The sequence below is a fragment of the Mastigoproctus giganteus genome, chromosome 10 (assembly GCF_048544385.1).
Source record: "Mastigoproctus giganteus isolate SK-2022 chromosome 10, ASM4854438v1, whole genome shotgun sequence".
Classification (NCBI taxonomy): Eukaryota; Metazoa; Arthropoda; class Arachnida; order Uropygi; family Thelyphonidae; genus Mastigoproctus; species Mastigoproctus giganteus.
Window position 1 is genome coordinate 61535945 of NC_143584.1, and position 26238 is coordinate 61562182.

General features: G+C 39.6%; 1 protein-coding gene across 4 annotated transcripts in view; it reads left to right on the plus strand.

Moving 5' to 3' along the window:
• The window catches only part of Sac1 (phosphatidylinositol-3-phosphatase SAC1), a 677000-nt gene that overhangs the window by 370870 nt on the left and 279892 nt on the right, over positions 1-26238 (plus strand). For all 4 annotated transcript variants that reach the window (XR_016547569.1, XM_090383680.1, XM_090383679.1 and 1 more), the window contains exon 11: positions 19872-19951. Coding sequence is in view for 3 of the 4 variants with exons in the window: in XM_090383680.1 (XP_090239806.1) it covers positions 19872-19951 (80 nt within the window). In the remaining variant the exon portion in view is untranslated. The remainder of the gene's footprint in view (positions 1-19871; positions 19952-26238) is intronic.

Consider the following 26238-nt stretch of genomic DNA (forward strand, 5'->3'; position numbering starts at 1 on the left):
CTCAGAATAATCACCTGAGAGGGCATAAATTCAAATTGAGAAAGGACAGATGTAGGATAGACGTGAGGAAATTTGCCTTTAGCCAGCGGGTGGTTGGTTGGTGGAATAGACTTCCATCCCTTGTCGTGGAAGTTGATAGCCTAAATAAGTTTAAGGCTCAGCTGGACAGGTATTTCGAACGAGCAGAGGGGTGAAGTGGAAGTGGTTATTTTTTATTTATTTATTTTTTTTTATTTATTTATTATTTTTTTTTATTTTTTTTTATTTTATTTTATTTTATTATTATTTTTTTTTTGGCTGATGCTGTATAAGTTTGCTTTCTTGCATCAAATGCCTCTACTAATGCTAATGCTAATGTTGCTGTAGAAAACAGTCATCCAATAAATTCACAAAAGTCCTGCTAGTGTGTGAGTGACCCACCACAAGTTTCATTCAATATCTGGAAAGTTAAAATCTCCCATTATAAGGTATTCTGATTTACTGGCCGACTCTATTTCTCTGCACAATTGCTCATTATACTCATCAGTTTATACTCATTAGGCCTATAGCACACACCTACTCTCATTTTTCCTTTCCCAGTGATTATGTAACACCAAACAGACTCAACATTGCATTGCGACCAACATCAATTGGATGCACTTCCTTAGATTTTGTGTTTCTTAACTAACAGCATAACTCCTCCCTTCCTGTCTTGTCTATCCTTTCTGTTCTCACATTGTACTCCCCAAATTCCAATTCTGCACTGCTTATATCTGTATGACATCATGTCTCTGATATCCCAACAATATCTGCCTTTGATGTCTTGACTAGCGCTTGAAGCTCATCAAATTTATTAACTATACTCCTAGCATTGGTGTACATGCACCTGTTCATACTGTTAGTTACCCTTACACAGCCTATGTATTTATTTGTTCCATTATGGCTCCCAGCAGTCCTGTAAATCCCCAGCACCCTACTTTCCAGGCTGCTGCTCATTCTAATAGAAGCAGTGCAAGAATCAATTTTGCCTCTGCCTGTGGCCATTGTTAAAATTTTAGTCTGTGTCCCCCTTCCAAGCTAGCAGTTTTCCGACCCACCTAACACTGCCTCATAGCATCAGCAAATGTTCTTGCACCTTCATCTATTTAAGTGTACTCCATCCCTGTAGAATCAGTCTCTGCTGTCAAGCAATACAATTTGGGATAAAAAACTACAATACATTATTTAATAAACTTAAGGACTTGGCGATAATTATAATTTATTCTCACTGGATGTTACTTCCTTATATACGAATGTAAACATTGATTAGATATTCTTTTTTGGGATATGTTAAATAATAACTCTGCTGATTAATTATATGAAGCTTCCTAGTAAAGAAATTTTTCACTTTATTAAACTTTTAGTTGAAGCCAACTATATCACTTTTGAGACAAAGTATACAAACAAATTTTTGGGTTGCCAAAGGGATTGAGTCTAAGCTGCTTATTATTGGAGGTCTATCTCTCACTGATTGAGTATATACATTTGACCGCCTTTTCTACCCCGTATTACTTACTGTGGGAGGTAAGTAGACAATGCTCTGGTTATTACTAATAGTAGCACTATTCAAGACATTTTACATTAATTTAATTATATTCATCCTAGACTCAATATTACATTGTAAAGGAAAATACGGATACTAAGTCATTAAATTTTCTAATTTCACGCTTACTCGCGATGTGAATAAAATCCAATTTCACATCTATCGTTAACCAACAAACAACAGTATGCTTCTACATTATAACAGTTATCACCCGTTCACCTACAAAAGGGCTAGTATCTTTAATCAGTTTTGCAGTGCCTATAAATATTCAATGACGGAATCTGCTTTAGACTCAGAAATACAGATATTAACCAGCAGGTTCTTAAACAGGGGTTACCCCTTGCCACAATAAACCGAATTGGGGTACAAGCTAAGGATACGATACAAAAAACTACACCAACCAACGATAGTAACATCAAAAAATACTTTATTTCTGGCCCATATATTGAACAGTTGCACAAGCAGCTTAACAAATTCTTTAAAGATACTAAATTTAAGATTGTGGCCAGACCAATACAGAAATTACACACTATACCGAGCAATCGCTCAATCCTTTCCTCTTTCGCTACACAAATGAATGACTTGGTCAACATTTCTTGCAGTGATTGAGACTCGTCTTACCAAGAATTTATGCGATTCCCGCTCATTGTTCGCGTAAAACAGTTCCTAAAATGTCCTCAGTTTGTGCTTCTCCTTCAGCAGTGTCAGAATTGGCCTTTCATGCTGTTCACGAAAAACATGCATTTTTATTTAATGAAGCCAAAATACTTAGTGTCCATTCTAATTATATGAGACTATGAATTGCAGAAACCATCGAAATTAAATTAAGAGTTTTCTTTTAATGTTTGCCATCCATATCTAATCTCTGATTCGCGGTCTTTTGCACACATGCACAAAGACAAATAGTCACGTCGTTTCATGTGAATGCATGAGGAAGAATAATCTCTCTATTTAAGATTCAAGTTCGCACGCTCCGTGATTTCGATTCCTGTGATCACAACATACAGTTGAAAAGCATTGTCTGCTTCAGGAAGGAAAATCATTTTTAAAAATTGACGTGTAACTTTAAAATAATTGATTTTTAATTAATTTTTGAATTGTGTTCAAATGATTTTTTACTGTAATCATTTTGCGTTAAAGTTTCATTAATTTTAATTTCTGGAAAGTATTATAAGGAAGTGTTCTTCATATCATATTGAGGTAAATTCTTCTTTTTCTTCTACAAATATTGATATCAACATAATGTATCGAACACCATAGCTCTGTTATATACTATCAGAGTAACTTAGTTTTTACTTTTTCATTTGACTTTGGGGGGGGGCCAAGCTTTATAGTGAACAAGTAGTTCATAATTCATTGAGCATTTTCTCCCAGCTACAGTTCTTGTTCAACTTTAAAATGTTTTTCATACATTCCCATTAATTAATAGTAAACTTAGTCGTATGAATTGTAAATAAGAAAGACTGAGTTTTAGGGCAGAACGGTGCTGCTTGATCACTCTTGTGGCACTGCTCCTGCCTCCCCTTGGCAGGGCTGGTAACCTGGTAGAAGAAATCCAGTCTCTCTGGGCTGAAAGTAGCAGAGATGGATAATATGTTTCCACCTTTACAGCCATTGAGATTAAGATCTGAGACAACTGAACTGAAAATGACTTTTCTCAACCCAAAAAAAACAACCCCTCCATTAGCATTAGTAGAGGCATATGATGCTAGAAAGCAAACTTAAACAGCATCAGAAAAAAAAAAAAAAAAAAACATTTCAGACATCCATTCGCTCTAACAGTGTGTCTAGTCTTTACCTTGGATATATTTAAGCTATGAACTACCCTCTAGCTAAAGCCAAATTTCTGCACATCTGTTCTACAACAGTCTTTCCTCAATTTGAATTTATGCCCCCTCAGGTTCATAATCTGAGCAAAAGGAAGAATCCCATCAGCATTGAGCCTGCTGCTGGCATCTCCGTAGCCAGGTGGGTAGGAGCAGCAGTGCGTAGCAAACGCTTCTTGATTAGACCAGGTTCGAGCCCATGACCACCAAATATGGAGGATGCAGAATGGTCAGGGAATGACCACCGCATATCCCCAGAGCAATATGGCCATAGTTGCTAATGCTCCTAAAAACCAAATAACAAACAACAATTGAGCCTGCTCAATCCATTCAAGGCCTTATACACCTCAGTCAGATCACCTCGCAGGCGCCTAGTCTCCAAATGCTGCAATTTGCAGAACTTAAAGCCTTTCTTGGTAAGGTCATCCCTTTGTCCCCCTCACCAATCTTGTTGCCTTTCTGTGTACTCATTCTGGCAACTCTACATCGTTTCTAAAATGAGGCTCCAAACCTGTACACAGTACTCAATGCGAGCTCTGACCATTGCCTTATACAAAGGGATAATCGCCTTTTCCCTACTAGCAAAATTCCTATATATCATTGGAAAGACCCCATGACCTGCTCTGGCTGCCTGTCTGCACTGCTCAGAAAACTTCATATCCTAGTGCACAATTAACCCAGGTCTTTTTCATTCTCTACCACTCTTACCAATTGTGTAGTCAGTATAGGACTACACAATTGGTAAGTTTCTCTGGGGTTAGTACTATCCAAATGCAGTACTTTGCATTTGTCATTAAACTTCAGTTGCCACTTCTCAGCCCATCTGCCGAACTCTTCTACATCTCTAGATCCTGTTGCAGTATCATACTGTCATTAAATGCTGCCAACTTTTGCACCATCTGCAAACTTGGACATTAAGCATGATACACCTTCATCAGTATCATTGATAAATATAGAAAACAACAATGGGCCTAACACCAAATCCTCAGGGACTCTACTGATAACATTAGCGCACGAAGAGCAATGTCCATTGATTACCACTCTCTGTCTTCTCCCACTCAACCATCCTTTTATCCATTGTAGCAACTTTCCCTTAATGCTTTATACTCCAGTTTGTACAGCAGTCTTTTATGTGCAACTGTATCAAAAGCTTCCCTGAAATCCAAGTATATGCTATCAAAATTATTTTTTGCATCCAGTTCCTTTTTGACCACATCATAGTATCCAATCAAATTGGTCAGACAAGACTTCCCCCTTAACAAACCCATGCTGTGTCTGAAATATTACTGCAGTCTTGTCTAGATATTATCCTGCAGTGCTTCTAGAAACAGTGACTCCATTATTTTCCTTGGAACAGGAGTTAAACTAACAGTCTGTAATTACTCATATCACCCTTTTATTTCACTTTGTGAATTGGGGATACATTTTCACACATCCATTCTGTGAGGACCTCCCCTGAGTTCAAGGATGTTCTCATAGTTATGGCTAAGCATTTACTTACTTACTTTACTGCCTCTTGTAATATAACCATGTAAATCCCACCCACCCCAGGTGGCTTTCTTATGTTTAACTTCAACAATTTCTCCAACACTTTGTTCTTAGTTATTACAAAATCATTTAGCTCCCTGTTAGAGTTTAATAAGCTTCTCTCCACTTCCCTGCAGAATTCCTCATGATTGAATGTAGATGCAAACTACTCATTCAGTTTGTCAGCTATCTGAGCAGGATCATCAACAGTCGAACCATATACAGGGTGTCTCAAAAATATTGGTACAAACATTTAGGGGAGGTAGGTAATATCTAAAGGAATGTGAATCGCATAGGAACCCATAACCGGAAACGTCATGGGAAAGTAGTAGCAGAGGCACAAGAAGCAGAAATGACACAAGACAGTAATTAGTGGCAAACATTTATTTGACATAATATTAACAATGGCGTATGAGATGGATGCATTTCATGATGTTACAACAGATGCTCGAAGTTTCCACCCTGAGACACGATGCATGCGTGACACCGACACGGCATGGATTGGCGGACACGGTTGAACACACCTGGAGTTTCCTTGACAGTAGCAGCAGCGCAGATGAGTCTCACCACGAGATCCATTTCCATCTCCACAGGCGATTCATACACGATAGATTTGAGGGCCCCCCCCCCCACAGAAAGAAATCAAGGCTCGATAAATCAGGTGAGCGTGGGGGCCACGCAATGGATCCACCACAGCCAATCCATCGACGCCCAAAATGCCTGTTCAAATTGTCATGAACACATTTTCCATAATGGGCAGGTGCCCCGTCAGGTTGAAACCAAATGTTGCGTCTCACATTTGCTGGAACATCGTCAAGTAACCCTGGTAGAACTTGTTCAAGAAAGATCTGATATTTAGCGGAGTTCGTGTGGGATGGTAACAGGTATGGGCCGACTAAGCAGTCAACGACCATACCTGCCCACAGATTTATTGTGAACCGATGTTGCGCCACATGGGGGCGCACACCATGTGGGTTGTCCTGAGCCCACACATGAGCATTGTGCTGATTGAATAAGCCTTCCCGAGTGAAATAAGCCTCATCCGTGAGCAAAACATAGGCTGGAAAATTCAAGTCTTGAACACTTTCTTGGAGAAACCACTGCACAAAAGCCACACGTGCAGGATGTTCTTGGGGGAGCAGTAACTGAACCCTTTGGAGATGAAAGGGGTATAAGGAATCGTCGTGCCAGACATGCTGTACACTGCAATGAGACACTCCTAAGGCAGAGGCAACAGCACGTGTGCTGGTAGTAGGATTATTCTGGACAGCATTCAACACACTTTTTTCCATGGCGGTAGTTCGCGTTGAACATGGTCTGTCCGCACTACTCCTGTTACCTCTAAATGAATCATAATCACACAAATTTTGATGCACACGCGCAAACAAACGGTGGTCCGGTACATGTCTGTCTGGGAAGTGTTCTCCATAAATTCGTTGAGCGGCTCGTCCATTGCCCTCTGCTAATCCATATACTAGGTGCATGTCTGCCAGCTCGCTGTTCATATATCGATGCATGCTCTTCGTGCAGCGACTACTGCTTGAATGAGTAAACCAGAAATTTTCCCTCTCCCGAACTGACGAACAACGCCATCTACCGACTTACGCTGACGTTTCCGGTTATGGGTTCCTATGCAATTCACATTCCTTTAAATGTTACCTATCTCCTCTAAACATTTGTATCAATATTTTTGAGACACCCTGTATATCAAATAGACCAACCTGATTCATCCCCTTCCAATGAGGGATTCCAGCCTTCCTTGTTTTGTACTCTCTACAACACCATCCTCTGAGTAAATTATCTCCATTCCTTGTTAATAAATGCATTGAGTCTGCCGCAGGTTCACTAAAATGTTAAGGGTGGAGTTGTCTTAACATTTCTGGTGATCTATTGGTGGAGATCGCGGAGTACTGCATTCTGTAAAGCTATTAAAGCTGAAAACCTTTGGCAGAAACCCAAAAAAAAGTTACTCCCCATACCAGTAGCATCACTTTGCAGTGATGCCACTGCTCTTCCATTAGCATCACTGGGATCCAATACTGAGAGTCTAGTTTCCAAGTTAGCACAATATTGCTGAAAAAATGTTAATTCAGAATTCATTACGTTAATTCAGAATGTGTGTCTTCAATTTTGCCCAGACATGATGAATGGGATTATATGCTGAAAGCCTTGTGATTTAATTCAGAACTTCAGGGAATCTGAAAGACTCTAGGGGGGGGGTGATTTTTATCAGTGTGGCCCACATTTTATTATTATTATTAGCTATATGGTGCAAGGAAGCCTGAGGCTTATGCTGCACCAGCCAAAAAAATTCCCAAGTTACCCTAAGAGAGAGAGAGACTAAAGTAGAAGGAAATCACCAAGAAGAGATGAGAAGAATGATGATATCCAGCTCAGGACCCTGGGTGTGCCAAGCCCATACTCACCAGATGTGAGCCCCTGGAGCAAACTTGTAGATAGAAGAAATCTGTTGTGTAGAGGTGGTATTCATTTCAACAAATGCGTTGCAAGGATTTTTGCTTGTATCATTGTGGATACCCTAAGGGTTCAGGGAAATTGCTAATTGGGGAGGGGAGATGGGTAGTTTAGATCCACATTTATCTTATGATATTGGTCAAAGTAATGCTGGTACTCACCTCATGAATTCTTGTTTGTTACCACAACAGCTGATTTTGATAAGATGTTCATTGAGTAGCAATGTTTCAAATGATGGGGAAGATAAAGCTTGAGATACAAACCTAAATAACTTCAAGGGGTGTGTCAGGGTAGTAAACTATAGATTTCTTAGTCTCAACTGTGTCTATAGTAATGCCAGTAAAACAGCTGAATTTGAACTCCTGGTTAGGACAACTAATGTTGATATAAAAGGGATGCGGTATGTATAATATATTTAGGAAAGATAGAAGAGTTGGAGGGATCATGCTTCTTATCAAAAGCAGCCTGAGCATGAAAAGAGCTCTGCTGAGTTTGAAGTTACGTCTGCCAACATAGAATCTGCTGGTGTGAGTTAGTTGGAAACAAAGAAACAATGAGAGTGGTAGTAATCTACAGACTAGAAGATTGTGAAGAATATGATGAGAGTCTTTAGGTGCATATGGAATGAGAAAGCAAGCGTGAATGTCTTTTTATGGGTGACTAGATATAATATGCCCCAGATTGATTGGAATAAGTGGGAGGAAACTCACCATGGGGAATTTTTTTTTTTAAATAAACTAGATGATTATTATTTGTACCAGCATATTAGAGAAAGTACTAGGGGTGAGAATATTCTTAACCTTATTGTTACTAAGGAACCATTGGCTGAAAGTAATCATGCAATCATCAGGTGGAAGATGAAGAAAGATGATGCCATAGATAAAGGTAGAGACACAGGTTTTAACTTCAGAAGAGGGAACTTTGACATTTTAAGGCACTATAAGGCATCTGTGAACTTCACAGATTGCCAAGGGATGGTGAATACATTTAAATTATAGAATATTTTTAAAACAAAAATCGCAGAAGCCATGAATGCATACATACCTTTAAGAAAATATTGCAGGAGAAGGATGTTGATATGGATGACTGTGGAGCTGGGTGGTCAAATAGAGCAGAAAAAAATAGCACGGGACAATTACATAGTGATGAAAAGTACTGAAGCGTACAACAGGTAGAAGTTGATCTGTAATAGTACCAAAAATAAGGTCATGGAGGTCAAGGGTGCGTATGAGAAACGTATGCATAGATTGGATCCTTGTGCACTAGTTGTTGGAAAGGCTTAGATAACCCAGCTTATGTTTCGGATAAATTGAATAAAAAAAATTGTCCAGTTCTTTCTCAAATTTATTTAAGCTGTTGACTTCCACAATGACAAAATAAAGTTTGTTCCAGTAATAACCACCTGCTGGCTAAAGGCAAATTTCTACACATCTTTTCTATAACTGTCTTTCCTCAATATCAATTTATGTCCCCCTGAAGTGCATAATCTGAGCAAGAGGAAGAATCCCATTAGCATTAGTTGAGGCATACAATGCAAGAAACAAGCTTATGCAGCATCAGCCAAAAAAATCCTCCCATTTCACCCATCCATGTGATCCAAATGCCTGTCTAGCCCAGCCTTAAATTTATTTAAGCTATTAACTTTTGCAACAAGAGATGGAACTCTGTTCCAGCAATCAACTGCCTGCTGGCTAAAGGCAAATTTCTGCACATCTATTCTATAATTGGCTTTCCTCAATTTGAATCTATGGTCCCTCTGGTTCATAATCTGAGGGGGCATAGACGAATCTATGCCCCCTCAGGAAAAAAGTCCATCTTTACAATGAAGACTACTTATTAGTGGGTTTTACATTGGCTGGTAATCAAATTGCCCAATTACATTGTGTGTCATCTGTGGCAAACAACTTACAAATGCAGCAATGGCTACAGCAAAATTGAAAAGCTGCTTAACTTCAAATCACAGCCATTTGACCAGTAAAAGTGCAATTATTTTAAATACCTATTGGAATCTCAAAACAGAGTAAAGCTTTTATTTAAAAAAGTCACATTCAGTGAAAAGGCTCAGGAAACAAGTTATTTAGTAGCAGAACTTGTTGCCCAGAAAAGGAAAACTCACACAGTTGGTGAGAACCTAATGCCGGCATGTAAAATTATGGTGAGTAAAATGCTAGGATAAGATGCAGTATGAAAAATTGAAATGTTTCCCCTCTCAAATAGTATGATAAGTTGATGTATTGATGACATGTCACATTATGCTGAAGTGGTTTTTTGTAATGAAAAACAACAGCTTCTCTTTTTGATGAGTCAACAGAATTCACCAATAAATGTCATTCTGTAGCATTTGTAAGATTTGTAAATGATGGGGAAATTCAAGAAAACTTTTTCTGCTGCAAAGAGCTGCCTGAAACAAGCAAAGGCCAAGATATATTTAATGTTTTGCCTTCATAAATGGAAACAAAAAGTCTGTCTTGGAGGAACTGTTTTGGCATCTGTACTGATGGTGCCCCATGAGTGGTTGGCTCCACGAGGGGTTTCACATGTCTTGTGAAAAAAAAATCCTCACGTTGTCACAACACACCGCTTTCTTCACAGAGAGGTGCTGGTGTCAAAATATCTTGAAAATGAAATGAAAAAAGTTCTGGATGATGCTACAAAAATGGTTAACTTTATTAAACAAAGACCAGTTCACTCGAGAAGGTTGGAAAAACTGTGTGAAAACCCATACAAAGAGCACTTAAATCTCTTGCTCTTGCTGCATACAGAAATCTGGTGGCTTAGCAGAGGAAGAGTTCCCAACAGGTTGTTTGAGCTGAAAGGTGAAATGCAGAAGTAATTTCAAGAAAATAGTAGGCCAGATTTCTAAGTGCTTTGAAGATGAAGAATGGCTGCAGAAACTAGCTTATTTAACAGACATTTTTCATCACTTGAAGCAGTTGAACAAGTCTCTGCAAGGCCCTGGAGAAAACGTTTTGACTTCAAGTGATAAGATTCTTGAATTTAAAAGGAAACTGAATCTTTGGAAAAAATCATGTTGCAAAAGGATATTTTCACTGCTGCTTGGTGTTGAGAGTGAGGAAGGATATCAGCAAGTCTCAAGTCTTATTAAAAACCACCTGGAAGAACTGCAGAACAAAATTGAAAAATAGGTGAAATAATATCACCTTTTGTGCCATTAATAGACGATATCTGCTGTACAACGTCAACAACTTTTGCCACTGGCAGACATACCCAGGTCCTTTCCACCTATCCGTTATACAGAATATATTTCCCATTTCCTGTCAGTAGTCACCAAAACAACTAGCCCCTTTGGGACCAGCACATTCTGCCTTGGGTATTGCCACTGTGTTGCTTGATAATCAAGTACAAGCTCTGGCATTTATGTGGGCAGCTGAGAGCCATAATGAGCATTAGTAGAGGCATATGATGCAAGAAAGCAAGCTTATGCAGCATCAGCCAAAAAAAAAAAAAAAACACACTCCCATTTCACCCCTCCGTTCATTCCAAGTACCTGTCCAGCTCAGCCTTAAATTTATTTAGGTTATCAACTTCCACAACAAAGTATGGAAGTCTGTTCCACCAATCAACCACCCGCTGGCTAAAGGCAAACTTCCGCACATCTATCCTACATCTGTCTTTTCTCAATTTAAATTTATGCCCTCTCAAATGGTTATTCTGAGCAAGAGGAAGAATTCCATCAGCATTGAACATGCTCAAACCATTCAAGGTTTTATACACCTCAATCAGTTCACCTCGCAGGTGCCTAGTCTCCAGACACTATAATTTGCAAAATTTAAGCCTTTCTTCTTAAGAGCAACCCTTTGTTCCATTCACTAATATTTTTGCCCTTCTCTGTACTCATTCCAACAGCTCTACATCCTTCTTAAAATGAGGCCTCCAGACCTGTATACAGTACTCAAGGTGTGGCTGACCATTGCCTTATATAAGGGGATAATCACCTTCTTATCCCTGCTAGAAAAATTACTGTATATCATTGACAAGACACTATGAGCTACTCTTGCAGACTTGTCTGCATAGCTCAGAAAACTTCATATCTGCCTGCACAATTACCCCCAGGTCCTTTTCGTTCTCTACAACTGTCAGTGTAGCAGCAACCCCAGAGTGATGTATCACTCTGGGGTTGCTGCTTCCCATATGTAGTACTTTGTTACTCGTTTAGTTTGTTAGCCACCTGAGCAGGATCATCAACAGTTGAACCATCAATATCCAGTGGACCAATCTGATTCATCCCTTTCCTTCTAGAGTTTACAAAGGTAAAGAACTCTTTGTTGGTTTTCTTTGCATCCTTTGCCAAGGATTTCTCATAAACTGCCTTTGCCTGCCTAATCTCCTTTGTGATTTGATTACAGACTAGTAATCTTATATCTATCGTAGGCTTCCATGTCACCCATTAATTTATATGTATCCCATGCATTTTTCTTCTCTGCCACATGTCTCATTAGTTCATGATATCCATTTAGGCCTAAACCGTGAACAATATTTCTTAGTTGGTATGTAGAACCTAGTAGCTTCCAAGATAAATTATTTGAATGCTTCCCATTTTGAATTTGCTGTTGGTAACATCATCAGTTGGTCCCACCGTATAGAATTTAAATACTGTCTCTGACCACCGTAGTCACCTTTACGAAAGCAAAAACCCTTCCCTTTACCTTTGATGGTAGTTACCTCTTTGAGTAAATCCCACTTCAGCACACTGTGATCACTGCCACCGAGTGGTTCCACTATCTGCAGATTCTTAATGCATTAAGAATCACTACTGATAATCAGATCAAGAGTATTACTCCCTCTAGTTGCCTCCTGAACATGCTGATGTAGAAAACAATCATCCAATAAATTCACAAAAGCCTTGCTAGTGTGTGAGTGACCAACCCACAAATTACAGTCAATATCTGGGAAATTAAAATCCCCCATTATAAGACTCTCTGATTTACTGGCCCACTCTGTTTCCCTGTACAGTTCCGTATTATACTCATCAGAGTCATTAGGCCACTCCTACTCTCAATTTTGATCTCCAAATGCTTATGTCACAACAAACTGACTCGACACTGCACTGTCCATCGATATCAACGGGCATGCAATTTAAATCCTTTGTGGGTATCTATCATGTTCTTCAAGCTCTCATAAAGGCCCATAACAATGCTGATTTGGGAGTACAATGTGTACAGAAAGGATAGACAGGATAGAAGGGAGGAGGTGTTATGCTGTTAATTAACAAAAACATAAAATCAAAAGAAGTGCATCCAGTTGATATAGATGAACAGTGCACTGTTGAGTCAGTTTGGTGTGACATAAGCACTGCGAAAGCAAAAATAAGAGTAGGAGTGTGTTATAGGCCTAATGACTCGAATGAGTACAATGAACAATTGTACAGAGAAATAGAGTAGGCTAGTAAATCGGAATGTCTTATAATGGGTGATTTCAACTTCCCAGATATTGACTGGAACTTGTGGGTTGGTCACTCACACACTAGTCAGACTTTTGTGGATTTATTGGATGATTGTTTTCTGCAGCAGCATGTTCGAGAGGCAACCAGAGAAAGTAATACTCTTGATCTGGTTATCAGCAGTGATCATTCATGTATTAGGAATTTGCAGATAAAAGAACCTCTAGGTGCCAGTGATCACAATGTACTCACGTGGGATTTACTTAAAGATTTAATTTCCATCAGGGGTAAAGGAAAAGGTTTTTGCTTCTGTAAAGGCGAGTAAAGTGGTCTCCAACAGTTTTTAAATTCTGTACAGTGGAATCAACTGATGATGTTACCAACAGTAAATTCTAAGTGGGAAGCATTCAAGGAATTAATCCTGGATGCTACTAAAAGTTTCATACCTATTAAGAAATATTGTTCAAGGTTTAGGCCTAAGTGGTTGTCAAATGAACTAATGAGACTCGTATCAGAGAAGAAAAATGCATGGGATGCATACAAATTAACACGTGACACAGAAGCCTATGATAGCTACAAGTTGATCTGTAACCAAGTTACAAAGGAGGTTAGGCAGTTGAAGGCAGATTACAAGAAATCCTTGGCAAAAGATGCTAAGAAAAACAGCAAGGATTTCTTTACTTATATAAACTCTAAAAGGAAGGGGATGAATCTGATTGGTCCACTTGACATTGATGGTTCGACTGTTAATATCCTGCTCAGATAGCAAAAAAACTGAATGAGTATTTTGCATCTACATTCACACGTGAGGAATTATTAAGGTTTGAAAATGGCAGAAGATTATCAAATTGTAGCAGGGTACTTAATGATTTTGTAATAACTGAGAGCAAAGTGGAAGAGAAACTGTTGAAGTTAAACTTAAGAAAAGTACCTGGGGTGGATGGGATCTATCCAGTTATATTAAAGGAGGCAGCAAAGGAAGTAAGTAAACCCTTAGCCATAATTATGAGAGCATCCTTGGACTCAGGGGAGGTCCCCACGGATTGGAGATGTGCAAATGTATCCCCAATTCACAAAGGGGGATCGAAGGGTGACGTGGGTAATTACAGACCCGTTAGTTTAACTTCTGTTCCGGGTAAAATAATGGAGTCGCTGGTTAAAGATGCATTGCAGGATCATCTAGACAAGACTGCAGCAATAATTCAGACACAGCATGGGTTTGTTAAGGGAAAGTCTTGTCTGACAAATTTGATAGGATATTATGATGTGGTTACAAAGGAACTGGATGCAAAAAATAATTTTGATATCATATATTTGGATTTCAGGAAAGCTTTTGACACTATTGTGCATGGAAGACTATTGTACAAATTGGAGCAGAATGGTATTAAGGGTAAGTTGCTACAATGGATAAAAGGATGGTTAAGTGGGAGAAGACAGAGGGTGGTAATCAATGGGTGCTGCTCTTCTTGGACTAATGTTATTAGTTGAGTCCCACAGGGTTCGGTGTTGGGTCCACTGTTGTTTTTTATATTTATCAATGATATTGATGAAGGTATATCAGGCTTAGTGTCGAAGTTTGTAGATGATACAAATGTTGGCAGGGTTGTTAATGACAGTAATGGCAGTGTGCTACTGCAACAGGATCTAGATAATTTGGGCAGATGGGCTAAGAAGTGGCAACTGAAGTTTAACCTTGACAAATGCAAAGTACTGCATATGGGTAGAAGTAACCCCAGAGAAACGTACCAACTGTGTGGTACTACACTTAAGGTGGTAGAAAATGAAAAAGACCTGGGAGTAATTGTGCAGGCAGATATGAAGTTTTCTGAGCAATGCAGACAGGCTGCCAGGGCAGGTCATGGGGTTTTGTCAATGATATATAGGAATTTTGCTAGCAGGGAAAAGGAGGTGATTATCCCTCTGTATAAGGCAATGGTCAGGCCACGCCTTGAGTACTGCATACAGGTCTGGAGGCCTCATTTTAGGAAGGATGTAGATTTACTTGAGCGTGTACAGAGAAGGGCAACAAGATTGATGAGGGGAATGAAGGGATCCTCTTATCAAGAGAGGCTTAAGTTCTGCAAATTGCAGTGGCTGGAGACTAGGCACCTGCGCGGTGATCTGATTGAGGTCTATAAGGCCTTGAATGGGTTCAGCACGCTGAATTCTGATGGGATCCTTCCACTTGTTCAGATTACGAACCTAAGGGGGCATAAATTCAAATTAAGATAAGACAGATGTCGATTAGATGTGCGGAAATTTGCCTTTAGCCAGCGGGTGGTTAATTGCTGGAACAAACTTCCATCTGTCATTGTGGAAGTTGATAGGGTGAATAAATTTAAGGAGGAACTGGACAGGTATTTGGAGGGAATGGTGTGATTTTTTTTTTTTTTTTTGGCTGATGCTGCATAAGCTCATACATTTGCTTTCTTGCATCACATGCCACTACTACTACTACCTAACATCCTCACACTTTACATCGAGCACACACACAAAGACATCCTCCCCCTTGGCACTAACTTGTTTCTGATAGCTCTATAAACACTAAACAAGCAGTTTATTTTTTAAGGCTGTGATTCAGAGGACAGCCAGCCCCCTCAATGCTTCCCTGAGCCACGGCATTCCCACTATCTTTAGCCTATTGCTTTTATGAGAAGGGGCTGTGCAAGTGACACTGAACTATATGAAATTAGTGATGTGGAAGTTGGATGATTATTTATTAGAAAACTTGAGTAAAAAGGCAAGTAAGTCTCCTGGAGTTAGCATTAGCAGAGGCATTTGATGCAAGAAAGCAAGCTTATGCAGCATCAGCCAAAAAAAATAAAGTAAAATAAATAAATAAAAAATAACCACTTCCACTTCACCCCTGTGTTCGTTCGAAATACCTGTCCAGCTGAGCCTTAAACTTATTTAGGCTATCAACTTCCACGACAAGGGATGGAAGTCTGTTCCACCTACCAACCACCCGCTGGCTAAAGGCAAATTTCCACACATCTATCCTACATCTTTCTTTCCTCAATTTGAATTTATGCCCTCTCAGGTGATTATTCTGAGCAAGAGGAAGAATCCCATCAGCATTGAGCATGCTCAAACCATTCAAGGCTTTGTACACCTATATCAGATCACCTCGCTGGTGCCTAGTCTCCAGACACTGTAATTCGCAAAACTTAAGCATTTCTTCGTAAGAGCACCCCTTTGTTCCATTCACTAATCTTGTTGCCCTTCTCTGTACTCGTTCCAGCAGCTCTACATCCTTCTTGAAATGAGGCCTCCAGGCCTGTATTCAGTACTCTAGGTGTGGCCTGACCATTGCCTTATTCAAGGGAATAATCACCTCCTTATCCCTGCTAGAAAAATTCCTATATATCATTGACAATACACCATGAGCTACTCTTGCAGCCCATCTGCACTGCTCAGAGAACTTCATATCTGCCTGCACAACCACCCCCAGGTCCCTTTCATTCTCTACCACTGTCAGTGTAGTACCACAGAGTTGATACGTTGCTCTGGGGTTGCTGTTTCCCATATGTAGTACTTTACATTTGTCAATGTTGAACTTCATTTGCCACCTCTAAGCCCATCTGCTCAACCTTTCCAGATCCTGTTGCAGCATATATGCCCTGTAGTTTTGAGGGAGGGAGGGAGAGAGAGACGGACGGATGGACAGACGGACGGAGGGAGGGAGGGGGAGGGAGGGAGGGAGGGACAGAGAGAGAGAGAGAGAGAGAGAGAGAGAGAGAGAGAGAGAGAGAGAGAGAGAATGTGCACTGAACCATTGATGTAAATGTATCTAGGAGTGAAGTTGGTTATTCCAGACTGGTTAGTCTGACTTGAGCATTAGAAAAAATCTTAGATGCAATGATTAAGAGTGCAGTTCAGGGATATTTAGATAGATATGGCATTCTGAGAGACAACAGCATGGATTTTTTGAGAATAAATCATGCTTAAGTAACTTAGTAAGCTATTTTGATATGGTTATTCATGAGTTGGATTTAGGGAACAATTTCGACGTAGTTTAATTGGATTTAGCAAAGCATTTCACTTGGTCCATCTTGAGAGGTTACTGTATAAGCTTAAACATGTTGGGATTACTTGTATGATTCTAAGCTGAATTGTTGTTAGTCTGCATGGGAGAAGGCAGAGGATTGTGCTTATTGGATATTTTTTAGATTAGTCTAACGTAAAGAGTGGGGTCCATCAAGAATCTTTTCTCATTTTCATAAATGACATAGAAGAAGGGATAAAAGGTGTGATGTCAAAATTTGCTGATGATGTAAAGATTGGCAGAGTCGTTAATGGATAATTTGAAACAGTGCTTCAGGATGACTTGAACAGACTTCAAAGATGGTCAGAGAAGTGGCAGCTGTATTTTAATGCTGCTAAATGCAAGGTCTTACACTTGGTTAATAACAACCCACAAATAAATTATACACTTGTTGGTCTTGAATTAAAAACATTGGAGGAAAGGGATCTGGGAGTTACAATATGGGCAGATAAGAAGTTTTCTGAGCAGTGTAAAGAGGTAGCCATAAAAGCCCAGGTGATTGATGATTTATCGAACATTATCGTGTAGAGATGGGGAAATCAGATTACCAATGTATAAGGCAATTGTAAGACCATATTTGGAATACTGTGTTCAAGTATGGACACATTGACATTGAGCTTCTTGAAAGGGTTCAAAAATGGGCTACTTGAATGATTAGATCTGCAAAAAGATGACTGTATGACGAAAGACTCCAGTTATGTGAGCTATATAGCAGGGCAACCAGGGACCTCAGAGGTGACATGATTGTGGTTTACAAGGGATTAGTAAAATGAATGAAAGTGAAATTCTCACTTTTATAAAGAATTCTTCCAGAACTAGGTGTCATAAATAATTAAATTACTGAGGTTGAGGTACAGATTAGAGTGTAGGAAATTTTACTTTAACCAGCGAGTTGTTGATTTCTGGTAAAAGTTTCCCTCACTGGTAGTTGAGGCTTACATTTTGAAATTCATAGTTACCTGTGTTGAGAATGGAAGTATATAATTTGTGTTTTCTTATCTACTTGTTTTTTTTTTGCCAGTGTGGCAAAAGCCTGTGACTTCCTTGCACTGTGTGTCGAATAGTATTTCTATTACTGTTTTGTAGAGATAGTATTCTTTTGAACAAAGATGGCGCAAGTATTTTTGTCAGTATCATTGGGGATACTGTAAGGTTTGCAAAGAAACTGCTAGTCAGGGGGAAGAAAGGTAATAAATATATCTGTATTTCTCTGATGATAGGGTCAAACGTCAAATTAGCACTTTCACTCACTTCAAGAATTCCTTTTTGTTGCCAGAACAGCCAATGTTGGCAAGATGGTCTGAGGATAGCATCATTTCAAATGACCTAAATGGGAAAGATAGGGAAACATTCCGAAATAACTTCAAGGAGAGTGTCAGATTGTAAACTGTAGAAGGATACTTAGTCTTTAGCATTAGTAGAGGCATATAATGCAAGAAAGCAAGCTTATATAGCATCAGCAGAAGAAAAAAAAAAAAAAACCTCCCATTTCACCCATCCATTCACACCAAATGTTTGTCTAGTTCTGCCTTTAAATTTATTTAAGCTGTTCACCTCCACTATGACACATGGACATTTGTTCCAACTATCAATCACCCGCTGACTAAAGGCGAATTTCTGCACATCTGTTTTACAATTGCCTTTCCTCAATTTGAATTTATCTCCCTTCAAGTGAGTAATCAGAGCAAGAGGAAGAATCCTATTATCATTGAGCTTGCTCAAACCATTTAAGGCCTTATACACCTCAATTAGATTACCTCACAGGTGCCTAGTCTCCAGATGCTGCAATTTGCAGACCTTAAGTCTTTCTTGGTAACAATAACCCTTTGTTCCACTCCACAATCTTGTTGCCCTTCTCTGTACTTGTTCCAGCAGCTCTACATCTTTCCTAAAATGAGGCCTCCAGACCTGTATACAGTACTTAAGGTGGGTCCTGACCATTGCCTTATACAAGGGACAAATCACCCCCTTTCCCTGCTTGTAAAATTCCTGTATATCATTGACAAGACACCATGAACTGCCTGTTGCAGCCTGTTTGCACTAGGCGCCTCCGTAGCCAGGTGGGAAGGAGCAGCAGTGCATAGCATATGCTTCTTGATTAGACCGGGGTTCGAGCCCGTCACCACCAAATACAGAGGATGCAGAAAGGTCAGGGAATGACCACCGCGTATCCCGGAGCAATATGGCCTTAGTTGCTAATGCTCCAAATAACAAACAAACAACCTGTTTGCACTGCTCAGAAAACTTCATATCTGATTGCACAATTACCCCCAGGTTCTTTCCATTCTCCACTACCCTGAATGTATTATCAACTGGGTGGTAATTCTGGGGTTACTGCTACCCATATGCAATACTTTGCAGTCTTAACTGTGTCTACAGCAATGTTGGGAGTGTTGTCAGTCAGATCCTTCCCTTCGTGTTTGTAATTTGTTATTCTGGTGTTGTTTAATTTCAACAGAATATTGTAATTCTGTTAAAGTTAACAGAATATTCTTAATAAATTGCCCCATGTCACAAGAGTCAGTTCATTCAGAATTATTTCTAGGAATAAAGGTGATTTTACCATACGTTTACGACAAATTTGGCTGCTTAGTAACCAAGCCTTATTGAGCTGAATATCTGTAGGATGAGATAAAACTAATTGTTTGCAGCAGAGATCTGCTGCCATCCAGTCTGATGCAACTGCAGGATGGAAGTGAGTCTGTATTGATAAGTATCCCAATAGAATTCTTTCTTTCAGAAAATTACAAAATCCATTCCATTATTAATTGATGTGATCTTTTATCCTTCATCCCCCTCCACCAAAATGGTCACTAACTGAAATGTTAAAGGAAATGCAATTCACTATTTGGTCAGTTTAGTGTAACCATTGAGCTGACTATTCTGTGTACGTCAGTATACATACACACACACATGCACAATGGAATGCAATATGTAACTTAATTATACTTTTGCTTACTCTAAATATAATTATTATTATGTAATTTACAACTGTACTTATAATTATTACAATTTTCCATTTCTTTTTTTATTCAGATTGATCATAAAGGAGCTGAAAAACGTCTAGAACAAGCATTAGATGAGTTAATAAAACTTACAGGAAATCCACATATTAAGTAATATTATGTTTAGATTTTAATATAATCTGATTAAAATGTTAAAAAAATCCTTATGTAATTATCTTTAGCATGTAAATGCCAAAAATAAATTCTTTCTGGAAGTAATACAAAACAAATCTAAGTTTCATCATAGATTGTTTTTGGCTGCACAAGAGATATTTAAGAAAAGTATATATCAAACATTTTTATAATTTAACATTAATTTAAGAAATTGAGTATTATTAATGATATTAAGAGTAGGTGATCTGAGGACTTACTTAACAAGTACTGGACAATGTTAGCAAAAACTCACGTTAGAATTGAATTTGAAAGCGTCTGCAATTAGGCCCAGATTTGATAGGAGGGAGTACATGTTGAGAGTCTTTTCAATCAATTCAGCCCTGGAGAGAATATGCAAGGCTTATGGGGTAGAGTTTTTCTCAGCTTGGTGTGTGTTTGTTAACAGGACAGAATGTTTTTACAGTGATGGGATATACTTAAATAGAAGGGGTGCAAGAATATTTACTGATACTATTGAGGCAGCTATAAGTGGGTCAGAAAATTGCTAGCTTGGGGGGGGGGATAGACAGACTAATAACTTTACTTGAGCCACAAGTACAGGCAAAAGTGATTCTAGCAATGCTACTGTTGGTACATGCAGCAGCTTGGAAAACAAGGTGTCTGGGACTTCAGGTACTGATGTTGGTCATCATGGAACAAGTAAATACAGCTGTGTTAGGGTAACTAAGAGTAAGAACATATGCATGTTTACTTGCATGTACATTAATGCTAGGAACATTGAAAAAAAAAAATTGTTGAATTTAAAGTGTCTAAGTCATCATTGCATAGGAATAGCAGAAACATGGTGTCGCTCAGACATAAGTGATGCTGAATTTGAATAAGGGGAGTTCAATGTATACAGGATGAACAGACTGGCAGGACAGGAAAGGTGGAAAGGGTTATGCTCTTAGTTAAGAAATATTAAATCTCAGGCAGTGCATCCAGTTTACATGGGTGACGAGTTTGATGTCAGTTTGGTGTGATATAAGCGCAGTAAAAAAAAATTAAGGGTAGTAGTAGTGTGCTATAGGCCTAATGACCAAGCATCCTTAGAGAAATAGAGTGGGCCAGCAAATGAGAATGTCGCATAATGGGGGATTTTGACTTTCCAGGTGTTGACAGGAATTTGTGAGTTGGTCACTCACATAATATAGAGATAACATGATAAGGCAATACTGCTGAGCTGGTTATCAGCAGTGATTCTTCATGTATAAAGATCTGAAGGTAAAAGACTCACTGAGTAGCAGTGATCACAGTGTACTAATGTGGGATTTAATGAAAGACATAACTACTGTCAAGGGTAAAGGGAAAGGCTTTAGCTTTAATAAGGGTGACTAAGGGTCTCAGACAGTTTTTAAATATTAATCAGTGGAACCAACTGATAACCAGAGCCGGCCCGAGGGGGGTGCGAACGGTGCGAGCGCACAAGGCCCCGCGCCGCTGACTGATTTTGCAAAATAAAAATGCAGATATATACAGTTATACCCAGTTATTTATTAACAAATAAAGTACAAATAAAAGTAAAAGTACAAAAACCAGTAGCTTTCGGAACGCGTATCCCTTTATCAACTGATAAGTTAATATAAAATTTGAATACATTACAAGCAAAGGTGGCACGTTAATCATGCGTCATTGTTGTAGCACGGACGTGTGCTGCTTTACGCCAGGATAGTACACTCCTGGATAGTACGGAATGTAGGCGGACGATATGCCGACTTGTTTCGGAGGTCTTGGGTTGGATGTAAGTTCTTCTGCCTGTAACAGGCATCTGTTTAGTACATGGGATGGATAACCGCATCTGGTTAGGTCCACCTTCACACGGGAGATCTCGTTACGTCTAATTGTGTCGGTGCTGGAATGGCTCCAGGCCCTGGAGAATAGGGTGTGGGCAGTGCTATTGAGATGGCTCGGAGCGTGGTCGGACCTGTAGTTGGTGAATTGACTGCACCACATGGGTTTGCGGTATACTGAGGTCTCTAGACGTGGGCCTACGCGATGCACTAGCACGTCCAGAAACGGGAGCGAACCGTTCACCTCTGATCTACGGTAAACTTGATGAAATTGGATAGGGAGTTGAGGTGTTCTAGTAGTACCGTTTCAGAACCACGTGGTATTATGGTGAAAATATCGTCGACGTATCTACACCATGTTGTAATAGGTGTAGGTGGGTTCTGGTGTATCTGCTCCTCCAGATCTTCCATGGCGATGTTAGCTACTACGGAACTGACAGGGGCACCCATAGCAGTGCCATGTACTTGTTTGTAGAGTGAGTCTTCAAAGGTGAAGATGCTGCTAGAGAGGCATAGGTTGAGGGCGGTACAGATGTCATCAGTGGATAGTGACGTCCTGGATTGGAGTCTTAAGTCGCTCTCAAGGAGCCTTCTGGCGCAGTGCACGGCCTGTTGGACGGGAATCGAGGTGAATAAAGAAACCACGTCAAATGATGCCATGACAGAGTTGTCAGGGATCGAGAGGTTCTTGATGAGGTTAATGAATTCACTGCTGTTTTTAATGGTGTGAGATGTATTACCTATAAGAGGAGAGAGGAGGCTCGCGATATGTTTGGACAGTTCATACGTTGGGGTACTGCAGCAAGACACTATAGGTCTGAGAGGAATACCCGGTTTGTGGATCTTTGGTGATCCGTAGAATTGCAGTAGTTGGCAGCCAGTAGCACTCGAAAAACGTGCTCAAACCTCAACCACCACCAGCGTGCCGCCCTGTCATCTATAAGAAAAAGACAACTCCATCGTTGTACTTCCTGCGGATAAAGGGCGCCGGACTGTTGTGTTGGACCGATCAGCCTACCGAGAGAAAGCCTTGACCCTATTACTCGATCCTAACGTATATGAACCTCTACCTGATCCTCCCGTTAAAGTCTTGAAACGTCTGGAAGCAAATGTTAATAAACTTGTCCACGCATGGCTTAAAGATAAGAAGATCCCGACCACGACTCAGCATCTTCTACGTGCTACTGGCTGCCAACTACCGCAATTCTACGGATTACCAAAGATCCACAAACCAGGTATTCCTCTCAGACCTATAGTGTCTTGCTGCAGTACCCCAACGTATGAACTGTCCAAACATATTGCGAGCCTCCTCTCGCCTCTTATAGGTAATACATCTCACACCGTTAAAAACAGCAGTGAATTCATTAACCTCATCAAGAACCTCTCGATCCCTGACAACTCTGTCATGGCATCATTTGACGTGGTTTCTTTATTCACCTCGATTCCCGTCCAACAGGCCGTGCACTGCGCCAGAAGGCTCCTTGAGAGCGACTTAAGCCTCCAATCCAGGACGTCACTATCCACTGATGACATCTGTACCGCCCTCAACCTATGCTTCTCTAGCAGCATCTTCACCTTTGAAGACTCACTCTACAAACAAGTACATGGCACTGCTATGGGTGCCCCTGTCAGTTCCGTAGTAGCTAACATCGCCATGGAAGATCTGGAGGAGCAGATACACCAGAACCCACCTACACCTATTACAACGTGGTGTAGATACGTCGACGATATTTTCACCATAATACCACGTGGTTCTGAAACGGTACTACTAGAACACCTCAACTCCCTATCCAATTTCATCAAGTTTACCGTAGAATCAGAGGTGAACGGTTCGCTCCTGTTTCTGGACGTGCTAGTGAATCGCGTAGGCCCACGTCTAGAGACCTCAGTATACCGCAAACCCATGTGGTGCGGTCAATTCACCAACTACAGGTCCGGCCACGCTCCGAGCCATCTCAATAGCACTGCCCGCACCCTATTCTCCAGGGCCTGGAGCCATTCCAGCACCGACACAATTAGACGTAACGAGATTTCCCGTGTGAAGGCGGACCTAACCAGATGCGGTTATCCATCCCATGTACTAAACAGATGCCTGTTACAGGCAGAAGAACTTACATCCAACCCAAGACCTCCGAAACAAGTTGGCATATCGTCCGCCTACATTCCGTACTATCCAGGAGTGTCAGGACGTATCTCGAAGGTCCTTAGAAGTTACAACATCAAATGTGTGCAATTACCCGGTAGGAACCTACATTCACTTGTCTCCAGCGTGAAGACCCCTATCACACCTGTCTTACGCAGCAATGTAGTGTACCGTATCACCTGTAGGGCCTGTAACAGTTGCTACGTAGGTGAGACATTGAGACGTCTCCAGGATCGCCTCACGGAACACAACAGAGCAATCCGGCTTGCCGAAACTGACCAGTCCGCGGTCGCAGAACATTTTTGGGCTACCAACCATGATCTTGACTCCAAGCGCGACTTTGAGATAGTGGACCACGCGCGACACTTTCGCCACCGCCTATGGCTAGAGTCACTAAACATAATAAACAATCCTAAGGCATTAAATCGCCAGAAAGGCATGCGTCTAAATCCCATCCTAGAAACAACCGTTTTATTGATGGATGATCACTGGCGCAAGGCAGCACACGTCCGTGCTACAACAATGACGCATGATTAACGTGCCACATTTGCTTGTAATGTATTCAAATTTTATATTAACTTATCAGTTGATAAAGGGACACGCGTTCCGAAAGCTACTGGTTTTTGTACTTTTATTTTTATTTGTACTTTATTTGTTAATAAATAACTGGGTATAACTGTATATATCTGTATTTGAACTATGGACCCCAGTACTCCAGGCCCATTCGTCACAAAATAAAAATGGTTTCATTTTTTTTTTTTTTTTTTTTGTTTGTTTTAATACTGTCGCAAAATCTAGCGACATCACCATAAAATGGCCATATTTTTAATATACATAAGAAATAAAATGTCAATAATCATGTTATTAACATTATCTGAAAGCCCGCCAAGAATTCTCCAAAGAACATGGAAAAGTATATTTTCTTTCAAATATATTTAAAATATCTCTCCTTACAAATAAAAATAATAATTATATAATAATTTATTGGAGTTTCATTTGAAATTATTGAATAAATATTCCCCACAAATACGAATATATATATATATATATATATATATATATATATATATGTATATGACAGCTGATCATACATTGTATGTTTTTATCGCGATTCATGAGGTGTGAAAATTAATAACATATTCGTATCTTTTTCGCAACATGACTAGTAGAGACAGAGATGCAGGAAGAAAGTATATATGTGGCTTTGATAAATTGAAGAAAAAAAGAAAGAGAGAAGAACTCCCTTGCAAAATTTTTACAAACCGAAAGTGTGCAACAAACTGAAGAAACGCATAATTCACAGTTACTGGAAGATCAAACTCGCGGAAATGAAATTACGCCGTGCGACATCCACGAAAACGATCCTGATCATCATAAAGCCAGCCTTCGTCCTAATGAAGAGGAAAGCGATAATAAGAAAACTGTAGAACGGGAAGATAATCATGAAGCAGAGGGAAATGTACAGGCGTAGGATTTTTTGTCAGCGTCGAACAAAGAACAAGATGAATTATTCCGAGGACCGCAACTTCAAGAGAATCAACAAAGACGAAAATGTCGATATCAATGATCCTGGTACTTGGCCTGAAATTATAACTGATAAATTTAGAATGGCTATCATACAAAATGGCGTGACACAAGTAAAAAACTACGATTTTCCAAAAGATAAAAATAACAGAAGTTTTTCTGAAAATTATTATTTAAGAAAATTAACGAATCGGGAACGTCAAGAATGAAGGTAGTTACTCTACTCAAAGTACAAAGATGCCACATTGTGTTATGCGTGTAAGTTATTCTCTTCAAATACCACTTCTCTGTGTTTAACTGGACTTAACGATTGGGTACATTTAAGTTTGCGATTACAAAGTCATGAAAGAGCAGAATATCATTTACAAGCTATGTACAAATTGTTACAACTTGAAAAGAATTTGAAACTTGGAAACATTATTGACAAAGAACATGAAAAAATAATTAAAAACGAAACACAGCGTTTAAAATGTGTTTGTGAATGAATAGTGGCTGCAATTTTATATTTATCAGAGCATAATTTGGTGTTCAGGGGCAGTAGCGATGCTTTATATAAACCGCACAATGGTAATTTCTTAGGTCTCATAGAATTACTTTCAAGATTTGACCCAATCATGAAACAACATTTGGATCGGTGCGTAGAATCAGCATCACGTTCCTATTTATCTCAAAAAATACAAGATGAACTGATTTTTGCTTTGGCTAAAAAAGTTAGAAAGGAAATAAATGCAGTTAAGAAAACTAAGTATTTCACAGTTTTATTAGATTGCACTCCAGACGTAAGCCAT